General features: G+C 40.4%; 1 protein-coding gene across 1 annotated transcript in view; it reads left to right on the top strand.

Annotated features, from left to right (window-relative positions):
• The window catches only part of FAT4 (FAT atypical cadherin 4), a 129740-nt gene that overhangs the window by 74944 nt on the left and 32721 nt on the right, over window positions 1-22075 (top strand). The window contains exons 5-8 of the mRNA XM_032686575.1: window positions 843-1765; window positions 2474-2648; window positions 18037-18217; window positions 21504-21754. Coding sequence (XP_032542466.1) covers window positions 843-1765; window positions 2474-2648; window positions 18037-18217; window positions 21504-21754 — 1530 coding nt within the window. The remainder of the gene's footprint in view (window positions 1-842; window positions 1766-2473; window positions 2649-18036; window positions 18218-21503; window positions 21755-22075) is intronic.

Below are 22075 nucleotides of genomic sequence, written 5' to 3'. Positions count from 1 at the left end.
AATTAGATGTTCCCAAAAATTAGTAGTTTAGAGTGAACTCTGGAATGGAAGCAGTAACACACATTTGTTTCCTGTATGGCATATTTAAGGATATTTCACAGCCTTGTCAAGACTCAGAATGTGTTTCCCTTACTGGAATGATAAATCTCTCCCTTGACCATAATTGCCACTTATGTTTCGATCATGAGATGAGGGTTGTTCATCTGATATTTTGGAATACCATGCCATATATGGGAAGCATACCTTTCCCCAGTATTCATTCTTGGCTTGCTCCAGTTAGGCTTGGGAGTTTCTGGTTGTGGCTTTTTTTAATTGAGTGGAAGAATTCATGAAATAATTACATTAATAATAATGTTGCTTAGTTGAACTGGGGAAAACGGGGAAAACGAGGAAAACAGATGTTCAATGAGCAGCTGAACTACTGAGTCTTGGTTTCCGAAGGAAAAACCTTCAAACCCTTTGTCCCTAACCACTGTAGATGGGGGGAAATTACACATGGTGCCACCATGCAGCTCCTGCTGAATGAAATGCAGAGATAAACCCTGATGACCACTCCCTCTGCGGCCTCTCCAATTAACATCCTTCCCTCTCTCTCTCTTTTGAACTCTCGTCAGAAAATAATAATTTCAAAGGCTTCTACTCCACTGTGACACTTGGCTGAAATTAGCAGATGGATTCAAAAATGGTAATGAGGAGGCTCAACAGTCAATGCCATCACACAGTACTCATTTCCATAGGAAAATGAAGGAAAATTTCCTGTGGAAATGAGGCCAGAAACATTCATGTCTAGGTCAGTGGGATGAAGTTATGATATCTACCTTTTTCTCTCCTTACCCAACCAGGCTCCAACTCTCAACTGTCCTTCAGCATCGCATCCGGGGACAGCGCGGGGCATTTCGGCATCAACAACAGCGGGGTGCTGAGCATCAGGCAGCCTTTGGATCGGGAAAGCCAGTCTTTCTACAGCCTTGTCGTGCAAGTCCACGACATGGCCCCTCTCGCTGCCTCCAGGTACACAAGTACAGCCCAAGTTTCAATTATTCTGCTGGATGTGAACGACAGCCCTCCAACCTTTATCTCCCCTAAGCTGACCTACGTCCCGGAAAACACGCCGATAGATACAGTTGTGTTCAAAGCACAGGCAACCGATCCTGACAGTGGTCCCAACAGCTACATTGAATACAGTCTGCTTCGGCCTCTGGGAAACAAATTCAGCATTGGCACTATCGATGGGGAAGTGAGGCTGACCGGGGAGCTCGACAGAGAAGCTGTGTCCAACTACACCCTGACTGTGGTAGCCACAGACAAGGGCCAGCCATCCCTTTCTTCGTCTGCAGATGTGGTGGTTATAGTCCTGGACATTAATGACAATAACCCGCTTTTTGCCCAAAAGCTTTATAAAGTAGAGGTGGAGGAAAATACTTTGACAGGGACAGATTTAATCCAGGTGTTTGCTACGGATGGAGATGAAGGGACAAATGGGCAGGTCCGTTATGCCATCATGAGTGGAGATGCCAATAATGAGTTTCGTATTGATTCTGTGACGGGGGTGATAACAGTTGCCAAGCCTTTGGATAGAGAGAAGAAGCCCTCCTATACACTGACTGTTCAGTCGGCTGACCGTGGGAGCAGCCCAAGGACTGACACTACAACAGTCAATATTATTCTGAAGGATGTCAATGATTTTATCCCCACGTTTGAACTTTCTCCCTACTCTGTGAATGTTGCTGAGAATTTAGAGACGCTCCCGAAAGTTATTCTTCAGGTGAGTACGTTCAGCAATAAATATGTATCCCTGACAATTAATAACATGCCTAGATGGTATTAATGAATAGTGTCGTTCCTCCAAAATTAAACAGCGGCAAGACAATTGAAAAGTTGCCTCTTGGCTGTAATCAAACTTGCAGTCCTTGGTTTCCTTTTCTTTTTGTTTGTACGCGTGGGGTTTTTTTACCAAAAGTTTATGTTGTGCTTTGTAGTTCTGTTTGTGTTCTCCCTACCTACACTCCCGCCTTCACTGAGACTTTGAGAGTTTGCTCTATCTCTCATCTCATTCCCAACTTTTATGCAACAAATCTCTCAATCTGATCATTGCCTACATGGGATGAGGCTCTATGCCAAACACTGAGAGAGCACTAAATGGATTCAGACAGCAGGACGTGCAGTGCTTGCTTTCATATGGAGCTCAACCTAAACCATGTTATCTGTGGTTTTCACTGAGCCCCAACACAGTTTTACTGTGAAAAAGTTTTCCTTGAGAAAAATAAGTAATCAACTATTTAGTATTTTCAAACTATTCTTTTAAGTCCATCTCCACAGTGTTAAGTAATTTTTTACAATTACAGCTAATTTATACATAAAGCATTTGTATTTTGATAATTTGGATCATTATCAAAGAGAATATTTCCTCTACCCCAATAAAGTTTTACAGATGCTGTGCTCATCAGTCCTTTTGTTTGTATTACTTTTGTAGGTTGTAGCAAGGGATGATGATCAGGGCCTGAACAGCAAGCTGACTTATGTACTGGTGGCTGGCAATGAAGAAGGAGCCTTTACTCTCTCGGGCAGTGGAGAGCTGCGCTTGGTCCGGAGCCTGGATCGGGAGGCAAAGGAGCAGTACATGCTACTGATCACAGCAGCTGATGCAGGTAAGGCAAGCAAAAAGTCTCCTCTGCTGAGATCTTGTTGAAAAAATTGCACTCTGTGGAAACAAGAGATGTTTTCATGATGGTCTGAAACTTAAGTGGATAGAGATTCATAGCTGAGTTGAATGGAGATCTCTGTGGGGAGACCTGGGCTCACCTGATGTCAAATTTGGTTTCTGGAAATCAGGATTTTATTCTTATCTCCAGTTGTCTGCTATCAATAGTACTCAGTAAAGATTTAGATAGGCTGATTTTTACCCTGCAGCAGTAAGTGGTCCTGCCTAAGTCATAAGAGCCTCATGGATGGCAACAAAAAACCCAATAGAAACAGCAACATAATGTTGGCATCAGAAATGAGCAGAGAGATCATATGAACAGTTAGAAAACAACTATGGACTACCCAGTTAATCTTACTGAAATCTTACCCCTGAAAAGTAATGAAAACTTATATTTCAACATTTTCATTTTCTACTTTGCTTAGCATCCTGTCTTACGTTTGCTCCACAATGCCAAATGTTTTCCAAGTTCCCTCATTTTAAAACAGGATGTAAAGTCTTGTTACAAAGATTAATTGCTTTCATTTGAGGTGTCCAAGCACAAAATTTTGGGTTCAGATCTTGGTATGAATATCAATAACCAAGACATCCTGCATCATATTCTGGACTGATCTCCAGTCTCCCATGGTTTGATGGATTTAATTTACTGCAGAACTTGTTCTTACTTTCTAATAGTAAAAATAGAACCAAACCCGACTTGTTGACAAGTGAATACAGTTTTGGTTTCTGCCATACTGTGTGCAGTATCTTGTGTCAGTGACAGTATCTATGGTTTATATTTTCCTATTGCAGCAGTGCTCAGGTATTCCACAGTCTCAGCTGAAGCTGAGAAACACAATTTTAGGACTTGACATATCATTTGTCTTGTACTTTGGCTAGAGATACTGTATGCTTTATGGTTTTTGCACTGGCTTTCCATTACTCTAAAGCCGCAAAATGCTCACTTGTGACTTGGACTTGCTTGGGCTTGAACATCCATATGTTCCTTCAGAAGCTGTGGCTGGATTTGTAAGGAATAGCAGATCCTTGATGTCTGTTTGTTCTCTCAGTCCAAGGTGGCAGAAGTCAATGAAGACTGTACAGAAGGTATTTACTCTACATACAGTATACCTAAAGGCTGAACTGATAAAGGGTGTCATGCAGCCAACAATTATTGTCCTTCTTGGAAGAGACAGGGGAGCAGAAGTCTGCTCTAGCCTACAGCTCACACCACATATAAGCCACAAGTCTGACAAGAGCATACTCTTGTCCTAGACTGTGGTTCCTAAAAAAATATGAAATCCAGAGATTTAACCAACAGTTAAATCTAACAGTCCCAAATGAAAATATTTAGTTGTGTTGGGAGATCTCTGGGGAGATGTTAATACATGAAGTGTGCATGGGACCTTTGCCATAAAGTGGCTGACAAGAACAGCAGCATGTTTAATGAGTTCCTGTGCTTAAACATGTAGCTATTACACTGATTAAACACTGTATAGTGCTTCTTTTTTAGATTTACTGTGTTCTTATAAAGCTAACTCACAAGGTATTATGCCCTCCTATCAGTGTTAAAAAGCACTAGTGTGTTCAGGAGCAGCTGTTCAGTAGTAACTTTAGGCTGAAATTCCAATGTGCTTAAGTTTACAATCTGACTAATCCACAGATGGTGTGATTTGAGATAGTTTTCCACCAACCCAGTGAATAATGTTAGTTATCATCTTGTGATTACACTGAAGACTTCCTCTAAATTCATGCCATCAAAGAATACCTTGAAAACTAGATTTGTTGTGATTTATCTAAGCTAAAACATCACAGGAAAGTAGAAGTCTTCAGTAGAATTCAATGTCAGAAGTTACCTTGATTTCATGGAAGCGGGATATGAACCATAGACACAGTAGATGTCCACACTGACTGTTGCTACTCAGTGCCTGTTTCATTAACTGAGGTATTTCTTGCCATATTAGCAAAAAGATGTCAATAACACAATCTTGAAATGGATAAGAACAATGTTTTGAGTATTCATGTTCTTGAGTGGCTCTTAAATGTTTATAAAAGAAACTCCCATAGGCATATCAAGCTCTTTGTCTGATGTAACTACTTCTTTAGTGTCTTAGTTTGTGTTTGTTTGATAATTCTTAGAAAGAAGGATTTTACATAGACACAATTCATCCAGAAACATAAATGCAAAACAGGTAGTGTTCTTCTGTAGGGAGACTGTGCCTGCCAAATTGTTGAAGAAAGCAGACTTGTCTGAAATTCTCCACATCCATATTATCTTTGAAAATGAGTCAAGGAAAAGGTTATTATCCTTTGCACTTTGAGGTTGGCTTTTATTTGCTGTAATAAACAGTCTTCCAAGTTGTCTTTAGGAGCCCAAGCAACAGTCTTACCATATATGGTGCATCATACTTAAGGTTTGGGGTTTTTTTACAGATAAAAATCATGGTACGCATCCAGATGCAGTTAACTGTGGAAAAGTCTGGGTGGCACATGAAGAGCAAAATTCTGTCTGTCCAATCTACTTCCCATCTTTCTTAGGCTCTGCATCTGAATTTTTATAGGCTACACTGGCTGGTTTAAACTATTCAAACATGATATGCCAACTCTTCCTGTTCTTTCCAGGAAGCAGACACAATACATAGTTAGAAGCACCTTTAGACACAAGAACTAATGGATTCTCAACTTAGTTTTGGTGGTCTTCCTGATCTCCTTATCCATAATCAAGGACTTCTTACATTTCTTGTGTTTATTTTCACTTCATCAAGTTGTGACTGTAGGTTGTTGCAGTGCTACCTTAGACTGTGTAGGGGAAGTTGATTTTTATCTCAAGGTGTCAATCCAATATACCTTATAGGTTTTATAGCATGTATTGGCAGTAGGTACACTGAGTCCAATAGCCAGTGAAGGATTAGGACATAGTAAAGTGTGGAGCCAGAAGGGCTGCATGGGATGCAGTGCCTGCACCGGCTCAGAGATCTCTGCGCTTTTTGACTATGCACACACGTGCTCTTTCAGAGCCCAGATCTCCATCCTGGGCATGTGAGAAGAATTGTTGAGTTATTAAGAGCTGAGCTGCTCATAAACACGCTGAGCAGGTCAGGTGGGGGACCACTGGTGAGACCACATGCTCCAGCAGTGGAAATTCGGGCAGTTGTTGAAGAAATGCTTTCCCAAGCAAGAGCTCCCCTCGGGCCCAGAGAAGTCAATCATGATATATGCATTGTCCTGGCTCTGGCCCAACTATTCCTTGGCCTTTCCTGCTAATCCTCTGCCTGGTCCTCAGGGTAGATCCTGGGTCGGCAGAGGGTCTTCCCTCTGCCCTGGGGGAGGGAAAAGACTGACAAAACATTTTCTGGCGCTTGGCTCAGTGATTTGTGGCCATGCAGCCTGCTTCTTGCTCAGTTTCCACAGGACAGTCTGCACGAAGGTTTCTGATTTCAACCTGAGTTTATCATCACTCTTCCCTCACTTCTGCACTTCCACCCTGCTCTCACTACTGCTGGGTCTTGGACACTAGACCGCTACTCCAAGCAGCGGGGATTTATGAGGACGTGCAAAGCGTCCATCACTAGGTGCATTCAGCATCTTCCAGAACTGTACACCTGTGACTTTGGTCGACAGATAAAACATAATTCAACCCCAAAATTCAGCCATCCCATTTCAGAGCCCCTCTTGCAGCACAAGCTGTAAGACCAGAGTGCATGAATTATAAATATAGCGACAGGCGAAATGATGGACTGTGGAATAACAGGGTAGTGTTTGGATTGCAGATGCTCCCCCAGAATGTCTGCTAATATAAGCACCAAGAAACCTACACACAACTGTCTGAATGTGTCTTCATAGGTCTGTTTCTACCACATAAATCTGGTCTGCTTTGCTCTACCTTTCTTCATGGCAAAATGGTTGGGAAAAGAGACTTTCTGTGGTGTTATTTTCACTCCATCTGGAGGGGACGCAGCACTGGGTAAACATTCAACTCTGGCAGCATGACAAGAACTGGTGCAGCTGCTTTTATCATCCGTGTCTTTAACTCTTTGAGCAATTTTCTGGACAAATGTTAGCATTCCAGCAGTCCTCCTCCTTTTATTTATTGATTGCAGGGATGTGGATAGCACATCTGGAAACCTGCTCACTGCCCAGGACTACTGTTTAAATAAACTACAGCCACCATCTCTTGATTTGGTTGGTCAGAATGGCATGTTGCCACAATATAACCAAAATCAAAATGTGATGTTTCTAATTAGAAACTGTGTTCCTATGGGTTTTTTTTATTTTATTTTCTTAAATAATCTATTTACTGATTTAGATAAATAGTCCTGAAAGAAATGAATCAGTGGACTGATTATTATATTTAGTTAGCTGTTCTTTGTATACATCCCTGACTTGGATGAAAAACAACCATATGTTTTTTCTTTAGGAAATGTTAGTCTCCAACTTATGCATTCTTTCCTTCAAGAATGTAGGAGGGCAACCAAATAGGGAGGTTATATCCTTTTCAGGAATTCTCTTCTGAGCTAGGCTTTTGGTTCCCTTCAATCCTAAAATCAAATGAAACCTGACAATGTAGCTGTATTGTTTTTTAACACATTTGAAGATGTTTCCCTGTTTGGGGTGACAACTAAAGGACAGCTGTATTTTTTAGTAATGTTAAGAAAGTCTTGAGGCTCAACACTATGTGAGATTTATGTGACTGGGCTTGAAGACATTTGTACTCATCCTGTTTTCTTAGCAGACACTGTGTGTCTGCTTAACATGGAGTCTACGGTGGAAAAAAATGTTGCCTGAAAAGAATGATTATTATTTTTAAAACTAATTTAGCTCTTGTTAAATTTTGGTACTGTCAAAACAAACAAGCAACTCACAAATTTCAGTTAGAAGTATCCTGTCCTCCATGCTGTCTGTACAATGTCTAAATATACCCATCACTTCAGGCTTCAGTGAGCTAAATGAAGCTGATGTGTGCTTACCTTGCTGCTTAGCAGTTTACAGAATGATTGCTCTCTTCTATGGTCTTGTTTTATGGCACAGCTGTTTCAAAATGAATTTTGGGTTCTGTCCCAGCTCCATTTATTTCCTTGTCCTTATGGAAGCTCTTCCTCATGTCAGTGCTATCTATTTGAGACTAGTTTTACTGGTTTGCTATTTTACTAGTTTTATTATTTTTGCTCTTTTAATACTGGTCCTAAAACTATTGTTTTAGTAGTTCTGCGTGACTTTTTAATTAATTTCTAAATCGTGCAATGGGAGAACTGCAATGGCGACACTCATCAATGAGTTCATAGTGTTCATGTTGTCTTACCGTCATCTAAAATCAGGAAAGAGGAGAACTGAGGGTGGCATTTTGTGGTTGTGGGAATCCAATAGCAGGGTCTTACCCTACCATGGAGCCTAGAAACTGTTAGCACTGTTAAATTTTTCTCTAGAAGGCAAAAGCTCCAAAAACTGGGTTTATGGCAAAGTCAGTCTGATGTTCTCTAAAGAGTAATTGTCAGGGAAGAGAGTGTATCTATGTCTATATGATATGACACATTTACTCCCCAAAAGAGATGAGGACTTTAGCCCACCCCTTCAGAGAACTGCCCCATGAGATGCACAATACAGCCCCAGAATACCATTTCAGGGATTTAGTCTTCTGTTTGGTCTTAAACTTTCATTAGTAGATCACTATTTTCAAAATAGTCCAGTGAGAGTCTCCAGACTAAATCCAAGTGAAAGGTTGGCAAAGGGCTCAGGCTGGCCATCTCAAGTTGAAATAACTGTGAAAACAATGAAAGATTTTCAGTCAGGTTAAAATAATGGATAGAACTTCAGCTTTTAAACCAACTCAAACTAGTTTGGGGGGTAAAAAAACCAGGTATATGCCTTTGGAAAAAAAGGTTCAGGTACATTTATTCAAACTGGGAGACAAACTAGAATATAATGCTTAATATGTAGGATTTGGTAAACAATCAAAATTTTCAGAGAAGAAAAGATTTTCTGTTTGTAAACTTTCAGGTGTTATGCTTCCTCTCTTATTTCTTCATTCATCCTTCTTGCTCTGATTAGTTTGGAACTTTTAAATGGAAATTAATTTTAAATTATTGTCCTTTTGCCTACATCTTTTTTCTATGAAATTCCCTTTTGAAGGTGCTAATGATTTGACTGAATGTAATCTCTTTTGCAGAAGAATACCTAGAGTAGTTGTTATGCTGTGCAGTTTATCAGCCTTTGAGAAATACTGAGATTTTCCCAGTCTTGGTGATCTTAAACCATTTTTTAAATAAAGTGTTACACCTTATAAATTGTAAGTCTGCTAGCTCAATCTTCAAATACAATTTCAGGAAGCCTTAATTGCAAGGATAAAACAAGTAAAACATGCACATATGGTCTGAACAGTTATCCTGCTGGTTAATCTTCTCTATTTATACAGGGTGTTTTTAAAGCATAATTCAAAATTGTGCATTACAGGAATTTCGCTGTGGGATATTCAGGAGTCACAAGCCGTCAAAAATTGCCTTAGTCAGCAGTCCCTGCAGGAGCCAGCTTTTCTGTTTTTTTTTTGTTTACAGCAATAACTTATAACAAGGAGGAGTAATTTTGTGGTTTTAAGAAAATATTTTTTTAAATGGCTCTGCCTTTCTTTTAAGTTGCAGTTCCTCTTTCTTGAAATCTCACTTGACTCACAAGAGGCCTTGGTGGAGCACGTGGCTATGCCCACCCTCCCACATGGGCACAGATCATAAAATGGTTTGGGTTGGAAGGGACCTTAAAGCTCATCAAGCAGGGACACCTTCCACTAGACCAGGTTGCTCCAAGCCCCATCCAAACTGGCCTTGAACACTTCCAGGGATGAGGAATCTACAACTTTTCTGGGCAACCTGTGCCAGTGTCTCACCACCCTCATAGGAAAGAATTTCTTCTTTGCACTGTTGTAACCAGTCATTTGCTAGGTGTTGGTATGAACATTATATGCAGCGTTTTCTGTAAATGGTCTTTTTTTGAAATGTATTTGGTAGAAGGCAACTTCTTGCTCTGGAAATAAATGCATTTCTGGCTAAGAAACCTGCGGTACTTGTGTGTCATTTCTGAGCACCATCTCTGATGACCTGTACCTTTGATGTTAATAGATGACAAGTGTGTGTCAAGGGGTTTATGGCACCTGGGATTAATGCTTGTGCTTTTTGTGGAAGGAGAAGGAAACCTGACAGCCATGAGCCTCTCACTACCATCTGCTTATGTCAGCATCCCTGTATCCAGCTTACGCCATGGGTAGCAAAGCAGGACTCTTCTAGCCTTTCCTTTGTACGTTTTAAAATTTACTAGACAAAAGCAGCACTGGGAAAAAATTATTAACAGGAGGAATATATTACCTACCACCTTTCAGATGTGTAAATGATATTTATGATAACGTGTATGTGCCAAAAGAGATTATTATGTGGAACAGCCTGAAGTTGTGATAAATATATACTATACTTTTGCTTTATTGCATGTGCTTTGTTCTCAGTCTGTGTCTCATTCCAGTAAGTCCAGCTCTGTAACAGTGCTACAGCATTTTTTTTCCCCTCTCTGGGTAAACAGCTGCAGGTAACTCCTCCTGGTCAGAGGAAGAGAACGAGGATGGGAAAATGTGTATATACACCAGAGGACTTGAAACTGCCTCTGTGTGCCTGCAAGTCCCATCCTTTCAACAGCATATTAAATGTATTCCAATGTAATGTTGTCCCTGTTGTGAAGCTCCAGAGCTTAATGAATTCATAGGATGAAGCCAGTAAGGAATTTTGGTATCCAAATTTAAACCCATGTGGATAAAACCAGATGAGAGATCCAATCTTGCGTCACTATTTGGGACAAGGTTTTCTTTTACACTCTCCAAACAGGTGTGAGCATCTGTGTTTGTGCACATGCATCAGAGTGGACATGTCGTTGCTTGAGCAAGGTTGAACTCCGGTCTAGTGATTAGTTTTATTTTTTCTTTACTTTTGATGTCTTATGTTCTCAAATCTAGTTCTGCTTTCTCCCAGCTTAGTTAGACTGCCAGATGAGGGATGATAATGACTTTCATAATATCTGGTGCAGTATGGAAAATCCCTTTTTTTTTCTTGTTATATAGTCCTTGCAAAAGTGCAGATCTGTCCCAGTTGTCTATCTATTCCCTTGGGGTTTGAAGTAGAAGTTCTGTTAAATCAGCTTTGGCAACAACTGCTACTTTGTACCTAAATATGAGAAAAACTCTGATTTGACACACTCAGAAATTTTGAAAATCTGAGTTCCTGCATGATCTCATTCACCAGTCACCTACTGAACTGAGAGAGTAGGGCTTTCTTCTAAGCTTGTTATTATCTTTGTTTATTAGCTACTTATTTCAGCTTTTGTCTCAAAATAATCTAGACTCACCAGTTTTTTTAAGACTTAGCATGGAAGCCTGTGGTGAAAAATTGAGTAAGAAGAAAACAAAGCACAGTCAACATACCCAACCAGGATGAATATTTGTGGTGCAATCTTGTAAAAAGAACTACTTATTTTTCTCATTTCACATGCGCAGTTACTTTTGTATTCTTAGAAAATAAGGTAAAGTCAGCCATGTTCCAAATCAAGCTTCATGTGCACTAAAAATTCAAAGTGTAATGGAAGCTAGTTGCATTTTCATTTAATCTAGCTCCATATTTATTTTAAAACTCACCAGTTGTGTGAGGCTCAGCACACTCTGTTTGCATTTAAATGCATTTAGAAAGATTGACCACTTTATTGTGAGAAAGGCCTTGTTTACTTGAGTGAAAAAGTTAATGCTCTGTAATAACACATACAGCTCCTAGTCCTGGGACTCATTCACTGAGTGTTTGACCGGAGAAGTGAAATCCGCTTTGTTGCAAAGCAACACGTTTCAGTGAGGCAAAAATTCCATTTCTGTTAAATCGTTTCCAATTTTCGGGATAATGATGTGTTTAATTTACCTCAAAACATGGTAAACTGCCTGCACTATGAGTCTTGATTAGTCATTTAGATTAATTTTATTTAAACTTAATCCTTTTTTTTTTCATTTTAGCGAAGTGTATCTCTGGGTTTTTTGCTTAAGTTTGTTGTTAGTTTTCTAGCATATAATTTTGATATTTTAATGCTGGCAAAAACCTTTGAGTTCCTGTTTTCTGAATGATCATTTTACTATCTGCTGTGCTAACCATGGTGCAGACAGGACCCAGAAGCCATTAAAGCTTCAAACAATATGTGGCTGGTGTGCTGAACACGTTCTCCTATTTCTAATTTCTGCTGTGAGCCACACAGTACCACACAGCCAAGATAATTTCCAATAGCATCATCTTTTCCTGAGCTTTGTTGAAAAACCTAAGTTCCTTCGCAAGTTTCCTTCCATGGTTTTTTTTCTCTTACTACTTCAGTCTATGTACTCTGATCATTCCCCACTCATCCTGGTGTCCCACTGCAGTGTGGAGAGCTGAACATGTACCGGAGCAGACGGTGCCATGTGTTTGGGATTACAGGCAGCCAAAACATCTTACCTTCCCCATTCCCCGGGACAAGGTGGATGAAGATAGCATGTGGTGCTCTCTTCTTCCAAGGATGCATATGTAGACCAAAGTGAAAGTGAAAGCAGTCTTTGCATCCCTTGTGGAAGACTTTGTAGCTTGGAAGCATTAGCACCAGTTAGGGGAATGAGTGACTTACGATGAGTTCATCCAAAAAGGTTTACTGTCCTCTCTTTGCAGGTTATCCAGATGCGGAAAAGTACAAATTGTCAGTTTAAATGGTATTTCTTCCTCCCTCTCTCTCTCACCTTCCTGCATTTTGTTTCCTTTCTTCTACTTGTGTTGCTGCACATGGCCATTATTTTTCAACCCCCTTCTCCTGGACGGGGAGAGAAAAACATTGAAAGGGCTTGTTATAACTTCTAAACTGACAAATTAACAAATATGATAATATTTTCTGTGGTGATAAGCCACAAACAAGCATTGGTGATGGGGTAGGAAACCTGCTCATAGTTCTTTGCCAGTCCCATCTTGCTGGGACAAGAGAGATCCTGCCTCGTACTCCTGCCTGCCTGACCCATGTTCCCCATGCTGTTTCTTCATGTCACTTCCTCAAATGTCCTGTGCAGAGACAGGGACCACAGCCCAGCACTGGCCAAACCTAAGGTGGCCTCTCATAACCTCCCCCTGTAACTCGCCCTCCACCGTGGGCCTCTGGGGAGCAGGCTCCCAAGGTCTGCTCCTTCTCTTCATCCCCAGACACATGTTTACTTGCAGATGTAAGCAAAAAAGCTGAAATTTTTGGAAGAACATCCGTGGGAAGCAATTTTCCTCCTGAACTCAGTGTTACTATTTTGACACTATCCCAGGTTAATCTTTATGTCAACAATGACATTTGGACATTTGTGGGACCGTCTGCTTAATATATATGTACAGCTGTCACCTAGAAAATAAGCTGTTCAGTTCATAGAAACAGACCACTCTACACAGAGATGGGATATTCAGAATAATAAAAATGCATTAATGTCATAGTCTTTTAAATTTTAAAGGTTTGATATGCACTGAACAGAAACAGTCAATCTGATCTCTCCCATTTAGTTCATATAGTTAACTTTATGGTCTCTAGTTATTCATCATTTGATGGTTCTTTCACTCCTCCGTCCTTCTAGAATTTTTTTTTTCCAACATGCGTATCCTGACCCTCTGTGAGATGTGATATTTTGGGATTTGGAAAAAAAACCCTACTAGTAGTATAACACTAGAGAAATGCTCTAAATGAGGAGTGTCTGACAAAGAAATAGTTGCTGCTTCTGAAAAATAGTTCAGACTATCATGAAAAATTATAGAAATTTGAATGCAAGTTCACGAAGGGAAAAGTATATGTTTCTTTGTGGCTTTAGCTCTCAGGGCTGTTTGTAAGAGTACTCAAAGGCTTGTGTGGCTGTGTACAACAATTTTAGATAGGTTGTAACATGCCTGGTTTAGTAAGAACAGTTTGGGGTCATCTTGAGTGTTTGGCTAATATTGCAGAATTTACTCAAAATTTACCACACTTATTTATGCAAAATATTAAGTGCAGTTTGAAGAAAATAAGGACTGATACTGTAGCATAATAAGATAACTGACTTGGGGAAGATTTGCTATCGAAGCATAACTAAGAAATCTGGGAACTCAGCCTGACCATGGAAACTAGTTCTCTCACCACAAATATGACATGTACATTTTATGAAACCTGCTTATTACCAAGGGCCAAATTCTGTGGTCCTTATGCAAGCACAACTTTCACTGGAAGTTCACTGAGGATGGTAGAATTTAGCGCTGAGCTATTTCTTTTCCATTTGAAATTACTTCATTTGTAATTTCCTCTTCTTATATTTCTCAGTAACTGCAGAAATGTGAGCTAGTCTTTTAATTTCAAGTGAATAAAAACTTTGAGGACTCTCTGTAAAATTGCAACTTTATTTTTTGGTGCAATAGAATAAAGGGGTAAATTTGTGGACGTGATATTTTACTTAAGGGGAATAAAGTGTATTTGGATAACCACACAGACAGGAAACCAGTGTAAATACATGAGTTTTTCCATCTAAGTAAGATGAGAAAGGTTTAGGGGTTTGAATTGGAGAGCAGTGTCTTGGGATGTTACAAACAGCTGAATTTATATGGGACTTGCAGAATGTTTCTGTGAGCACTGTGCAACCACAAGCTAGCGTTGAATGAGATCTGGGTTACTTATGTTACCCCAGCTAATTTTGTTAGTATGGCACTCAACCATGGCTGGTTTATTCACTTTGAGGCTGATACATGTGTGCCCATACTGCACTATATGGTGCCTTGTAGACACTTCCAGGCAGGAAGTGGAATCAGAGAATGAGGGCATGGAATATATAGGGGGCTGAGGCAAGGGCTGAGATTTGACGCTTGGAGTGTTTGTTTGTTTGGTAGCCTTCAAATTCAGACTCCTTGAAGAGGAAAGAGAGCCAGGGCTGGTGGGAGTCAAATGGCTGGGTCAAAAGCTGTTGACGTCAGTGTGATCCTGAGCAGGATAATATCTATAGCCCACAAGGAGCTATTACATCTGGCATCCCTTTTGGCTGTTTCCATTAAGTGACCAAATATTCAATAGCCATGCAGAAGGAAGAACAAACCCATTGCAGCATTTTGCTGTTGATGTCTGTCCACACGGTACTTTGCCAGCAGATGTGAACATGTTCTTCCCATTCTCCTCTTTCCATCAGTCCTGTGAGTGTAGCTAGTGCAGCACCAAGCTCAAGCTCTGGGTCAGCCTGCACAGCTGTGCTGAAGCCAGTCCCATCACCCCAGCCTTGGGTTACCTATGGAGTTGCTGCCACTTCCATTCATTTTTGTGACTAAATTGATAGCATGAATTTTCCAGCATTGGCTTTGTCATAGCAAATACATTTAAAACAAGGAGTTTCAGGTTTCAGCTGTGAGCTAGCTTTCTTTTCCAGACTGAATTGTATTACTGATGCTCTTCTATGATTCTACTGAATCATAGAATCATAGAATCATAGAATTGATTGGGTTGGAAAAGACCTCCGAGATCATCGAGTCCAACCCTTGGTCCAAATCCAGTCCATTTACTAGATCATGGCACTCAGTGCCACGTCCAATCTGCGTTTAAAAATCTCCAGGGATGGTGAATCCACCACCTCTCTGGGCAGCCCATTCCAATGCCTGATTACTCTCTCTGTAAAGAATTTTCTCCTGATATCCAACTTAAATTTCCCCTGGCGGAGCTTAAGCCCGTGCCCCCTTGTCCTATTGCTGACTGCCTGAGAGAAGAGACCAACCCCCACCTGGCTAGAACTTCCCTTCAGGTAGTTATAGACGGTGATGAGGTCACCTCTGAGCCTCCTCTTCTCCAGGCTAAACAACCCCAGCTCCCTCAGCCTCTCCCCATAGGACTTATGCTCCAGTCCCTTCACCATCCTTGTTGCTCTTCTCTGGACCCACTCCAGCACCTCAATATCCTTTCTGAACTGAGGGGCCCAGAACTGAACACAATACTCAAGGTGTGGCCTCACCAACGCAGAGTACAGGCGAAGGATCACTTCCCTGGTCCTGCTGGCCACGCTATTTTTGATACAGGACAAGATCCCATTGGCCTTCTTGGCCACCTGGGCACACTGTTGGCTCATGTTGAGCTTCCTGTCAATTGGTACCCCCAGGTCCCTTTCTGCCTGGCTGCTTTCCAGCCACTCTGTGCCCAGCCTGTAGCGCTGCATGGGGTTGTTGTGGCCAAAGTGCAGGACCCGGCACTTGGCTTTATTGAACTTCATCCCATTGGAATCAGCCCATCTCTCAAGTCTATCCAGATCCCTCTGCAAGTGACTTACCCAAGATTAATTTCTGAATTATGTATAAATTGTTTAATCACCTGTGAAACTTCACAGCTTTCAACCTTTCATTTCATTAGCTGCGAGATGAATGTCAGTAAAATGTGTTTGGAAGGCCAGAGCTTGATGACACACGCAGCAAACACCGCTGAGGACTCTCTATCGTTTAGTGCAGTAATAATAAACATTTCACAGGCAATATTTCAGCAATCAGGAACACTTCTGCAGGATTTTCTATCTATATGTGTTTGGCTAAATGACAAAATGGGGAGGAAAAAAAAAAAAGGCTAAAAAATGAGTCAGACTTATTGCCTTAATGTAACCCTCCTGGCTGAAAGTGTATTAATTGGCAGAATGAATTACCTCAGACTCGAGCAGAGAAAGGCCTCTATTGTGTGTGACCATGATGTGAAACCTACACTTCTTGGCTTTCGCGCTCTTTCCTCGGCATCGTGATCTTTCCCGTCTGATCAGCATGCTTCAAATTCAGCCTGGTGATATTTATAACACCTTTCAATTGGAAGCTCTGTCATTCAGCCTGTTTGCGCATTAAACCAAGTTGCTGTGAAACATTTTGTGGTGGAAAGCCTCCTTCCCGTGCAGAAGCTGCTCACAGCTTCTTCCCAGCAATGCAGTGTGGTGCTTCTTCAACCTGCAAGGGTTAACATGTGAGAAAATGGGTCGTTATTTCTTCTTTTATATAAGAGTTTTGTGTTTGGAGCCCTTGCCAGGAGCAGATGAGACCCAAGAGCAGAGCCTGCCTCCTTCCCAGCCCGAAGGTTGGGTCCAGCAATAACTTTGGATAGCAGTGACCCAATCATCTGCTGGGTTGGAAGGACGAGGGCAGTCACACAGGGCTGCCTGTGTTCTGTCAAATGACAGCTCCATGTAATATGTTTGCCTCACAGCAAGGACTCGACCACTATCTGGTCCAAAGCATTTCATTATTGTCTCTTTTTTTCCCAGTCCAGCAAATGTTAAATTGTATCTGTTTTGAGATTGAAGGGGAAAGAGATGCAATTTTGGGTAAAACAGGCATGGTCATCATCTGTCTTTGAGTAAAAGGGGCCATAACTCATGCATTTATTCTCTGCTATCACTTTTTCCTTCTCCTTCCCATGTATTCAAAGAAAGGAATAATCCCTTTTTTTCAGGGACCCTCAGTGAAGAATTTGATTAGCAAAAGATGTCTTTCTGATTCTTGGCTGAAAAGAAATGTAATGGACTGACAAAACTAACATGAACTTGTAAAACTCTTCATTGTCTTTTTTTGTATTTGACAAAGGAAAAGCTTAAGAGAATAAATGCAGAGAGATTGCACATGAATAAACATGCTATTTCTTGCTCATTGCTGCTCATCAGAGTTAAGTTTAGAATAGAGGAGGATGAAAGCCGTAGGTTAAATAAGTTCAGTCCAATTTCCTGTAAGCCAGTATCCCATCAGAGTGAGCATTATTTGCTGCTATAGATGGTTGCTTCTATGGAGAAAATGAGTCTGAACAGGGCTGGAGACTGTACAACCCTCTCACCCACTCCGAAAAGGTCTCCCCGGGTCAGGGGTGCAACCGGCAGTGGAAAAGCCGTGCGGAAATCTGTGTTTTGCCACAGTTTCCACTCTATTTGTTCTGCGGATAAATAAATTGAGGGCTGGAATCTTCACATCTGTCAGTGTGCCACCTTTGAAGGTCTTCTCGCAGAGAAATAGGAAAGTCAACCACATCTTCAAACTGGTCCTAATTGTTACAGGAAGGCTGCTGAGCAGTTCCAAGACCATCTTTTTCCACTGAGCTTGTATTACAAAATATTTCTGGAATTAGATGGAACAAGAAGAATAACAACTTTTTTTTCATCTTTTACAACTTGTACTTTATGTCAAGATGACTTTGAAACAAACCTGACCCTGTCCTCTATGGTGAACTGACTTTCTTGCTCTGTGAACTGTGACATGCTCGAGTGCTCAGCTCTAAATCGGGGCTGGCAGACCTTCGATTAGCATGCTGGTATTTGTAACCTCTAGCACTTTTATCCTCATTTCCTGCAGGATCTCCTGCCCTCACTGGCACTGGAACCATTGCTGTCACAGTGGATGATGTCAATGACAATGTCCCCACATTCTCCTTTAACATGTACTCTGCCACTGTTCTGGAGGATGCTCCTACAGGGACAGATATTTTGCTCGTAAACTCCTCGGATGCTGATGCTTCTACGAATGCTGTTATTAGGTAGGTGTCTAACACCAACATGCCTTAAAGTTGTAAGATGCAATAGAACGGATGTGTATGTGTAACTAAATTATTTTGGCAAATCTGTCTTTTTATTGTTTAGGCTTTTAGAATTATATTAAGCACAAGTAGAGTTGCAGGGTTATTTTAATTTTTTACTAAGTGAAAAGCAAACGAGCTTAACTTGCACCTGCACCCACTCCCTGCCTTGCTGCTGCATTCACACCTTTTCATGTAGTGAGCAATTTTCACTAAAAACCAACAGGCTCCTTGAGCAAATTTTTGGTCAATTAATGTCTTCAGTTTAACATGAAAATTGCACATGGTGAGGCACATGACATTCAGAAAAACAGTAAAAAGCTAGAATTTGGCATTTTTGCTCTAAATTCCAGCTCTTTTGCAGAACTCAATTGATGGAACTTAGCTGGGCACTGGGCTGAACACTGGCCATCCCCAGTGTCACAGACAACAGTAACGAAGATGCTGAGTGGCAGTGACAAGCCTAAGATTTTTCCACTGAGGACTGATATAATGCAAAATGGAATGCAAAGCAGATTTGTATTAGTTATTAATCAGAAGGACACGTAGGTAACATCACATTTAACTGCTGTGGCTGCAAACATCACTGATTCCAAACTTACAAAACAGGATATAAAAGCAGATTCTGTATTTACTTTTTTGTTAGTTCACCTGAGTTCATTCTTCAAAGAGCATAAGAATGCCACTGTGGTTGTCACTTTTTCCCTAAAGAAAGGAAGTAAAATAAAACAGAACTATGTTATGGCAAAGCAATGTCTACAAAATACTCTAATATTTTCTTTCCAACTAGTTACAAGCCAAAAATAGAAACTTGATGTTTAGGCATCTTTAGATATTTGAAAATCATCCAGAATTACCATTTTTTAAATTGTGAAACAATGAAGCTTTTAATTTTATTCCATCTTAGTCTATGAAACTATTTCTGGCAGCTCCTTTAGAAAAAAGAATTCCGTGCAAAGCATGAATGATTGTAATGATTGTGTCCCGTAATCAGAAATTATCAGAGTGCTCTCAGATTTCTTTACTGTGCTTGAATTTCTTTAATATCTCTGCCATTAGTCTTTGTCATTCACTCAGTACCTCATCATAGAATTAGTTGATAAAAATACTTTTTCCCTTCATAAGTAGCTATTAAAAAATTGTTTTCAGGTTTTGTTTTAGACTCTTTAGACTCAGGAATAGACTTTGTTTTTCTTGGACAAAATTTGTCCAGATTCAGCATTTAAAGTAGATCTTAAAATATGACTGGTATTACAAAACTGGTGAAAGCCAGAAGAACCAGAACATAAGGTCATCTTGTCAGAGGTGTTGAGCATTTAGAATTCCTTTTCAGTCTTTTTAGACTCTGTTTCAAAATGAAACCTTTGGTTTCCAAGAGTGTACAATCCTTAGCTAATATTTTCGTGTAAAGTCAAAAAATGTGCTGTGTTTTGCAAGAAGTGGTTAATGTGCAAAACTGTTACCTGTCCATATATAATGACTCTTTTCCATTTCTGCTGATAACCTGTGGAGTCATGACAGGAGGGTGATGGGGTTGTAAATGGCAATGCACACTTGAGCTGTCTTGTTAAAGATAGTGTAGATAAGAGGAGTCAGCATAGACAAATAGTCAAAAGGCCAGATTTTAAGTGCTTAGATCAAATTCCATTTTTGCCAGTTGTCACCATTAGAGTTGTAGGCAGTTTTTGGTTTGGGTTGGGTTTTTTTGGGTAGAGTTTGGATTATTTTTCTAGTTTTATTGAGACACGCAGTGTCCAGTTGGTTTGCATGCAGTTAGATATAATTCAGAATATCTTATGAAAAATTTAGTGTCTTTAGTATTTCTTTGGGTTTTTTTAAAGATTTTAATAGTATCTTTCCCATGCTGAAGTTTGAGCCATTATATATATGTGGAAATACAGAAAAGAAAGTCTCTGTTTCTGCAACACCTCATGCAGGGTTAAATCATTGCAAATCACAGATGAAATGTGCCTGTGCTGCTGCTATTTAGGGAGATTTAAGTGGTGCTTTAGGCTTTGTGCATATTCTTTCCATTTTAGATGCACATCGCTATGGCTGGAGAATAATTACATATGGCCATCATATTATATCATAATTAGGCAATTAAAGTATGCTTGTGGCATTGTGCAGAGATTAATGACTGAACATGAGAAGTTGCCACAGCTTATTACACAGGCTGGCTCTCAATCCTCTTGGTACAGCTTCTGGGCTGTGTTATTACTGTCATAACCTGTGCTGATTTTAAAGAGGTTAAGATAGGAATATTAATCTCTTTCATTAAAGCCACTTTCTTCTGAATCTTTCATAGAATCATATACCTCAAAAAAGTTGCTACTGTGCTTCTCTGAAGGAGCAATGCAAACCACAGCTGTGTTGGGTTACGATGTTGAATGTGAGAATTGTTCATTTCAGCTAGTTTTTGTTTCCATTGTTTTGTCAAAAATTAATAAAAAATGTAATATTAATCAATTACCTTTAAAAATACAGCCCAGTGCTCCACCGTATCTTTGAGATTCATTCTGTATGAACAAAAACTGGATAAGCATTCTAAGAGAAGGAACAAACTCACTGTGCTAGGAAGCCAGAGATAGTCCTGCAGTAAGCACACAGTCAGTTCTTGTCAAATCACACTGTTGCACACACTCAGAGATGTGGGCACATACATATACACCAGCCAAGGGTTAAATTCTTATCCCAGTTAGTCTCTATTAATGTAGCTCTGTTAGTAATTTGCAATGTATTACTATGAATTAACATTGAAATATTGAACAGCAAAACTTGGCTTTTGTATCAGGAAACAATATGAATTTTAAATCCTCATTTTATTTTGTAAAACTGTCATACTTTCATTTCAGAAAATAATATTTTTTCTAGTTACATGCTGCAGATTCAGTTAAGAGGTGTGTCAGCTGTTTGGAGTAACACTTACTGTGTTAGCTCAGGGAAATCAGTACTCCCGCAGGCAGTTTTGAGAATACGTCTGATGATATCTCCAAATATCAAAGGACTCAGTCAGCTACTTATGTATTAGAAATCTGTGTTAAGCACTATACTTGGAAATCCCCAGAAATGTCATTTCTGACAGGCCTTGAAATATGGAAGAGTAAAAAAGGGAAGACAGATACGCAGTCAGAAGCAAATCTGGCTGTCTATTGATGCCCATCAGCATGGTGGTCTGAAGAATATAGCAAATGGTTACTTTGAAATAATAATCAAATTTTTCTTCCTTGTTTTTCCTTTCAAACAGCTATAGGCTTTCTGGTGGCAATTCACAATTCACAATCAACCCATCTACAGGACAAATCATCACTAGTGCCCTCCTCGATCGAGAGACAAGGGAGAACTACACTTTGGTGGTGGTGGCAAGCGATGGGGGCTTCCCCAGGGCTCTCTCCAGTTCCACCAGTGTGCTCGTCTCTGTTGCTGATGTGAACGACAACCCACCCAAATTTCAACACCATCCCTACGTCACCCACATTCCATCACCTACCACCTCAGGTAACCTGATGAGTGGCACTGCTTGGGATACTTCAGATTGCGTAAATATAGAATGGTTTGAGTTGGCAGGGACCTTGAAGATCATCTCATTCCAACTGCCCTTCCATGGGCAGGGACACCTTCCACGAGACCAGGTTTCCCCATCCAACCTGACCTTGAACACTTCCAGAGGTGGGGCATTTACAACTTCTCTGGGCAACATGTTAATGAAATGCGAAGCTGTGCCACAGGGTATGTTTCTGAGATGTTCCTCTGCAACATTTTCCTGGTATTATCTTCATCTTGCATGGGAAAAGAGGAATATCAAGGCTCAATATATCA

Source organism: Chiroxiphia lanceolata, chromosome 4 (genome assembly GCF_009829145.1).
Source record: "Chiroxiphia lanceolata isolate bChiLan1 chromosome 4, bChiLan1.pri, whole genome shotgun sequence".
NCBI classification, from domain to species: Eukaryota; Metazoa; Chordata; class Aves; order Passeriformes; family Pipridae; genus Chiroxiphia; species Chiroxiphia lanceolata.
This window is presented reverse-complemented; position numbering and strand designations above follow the sequence as displayed.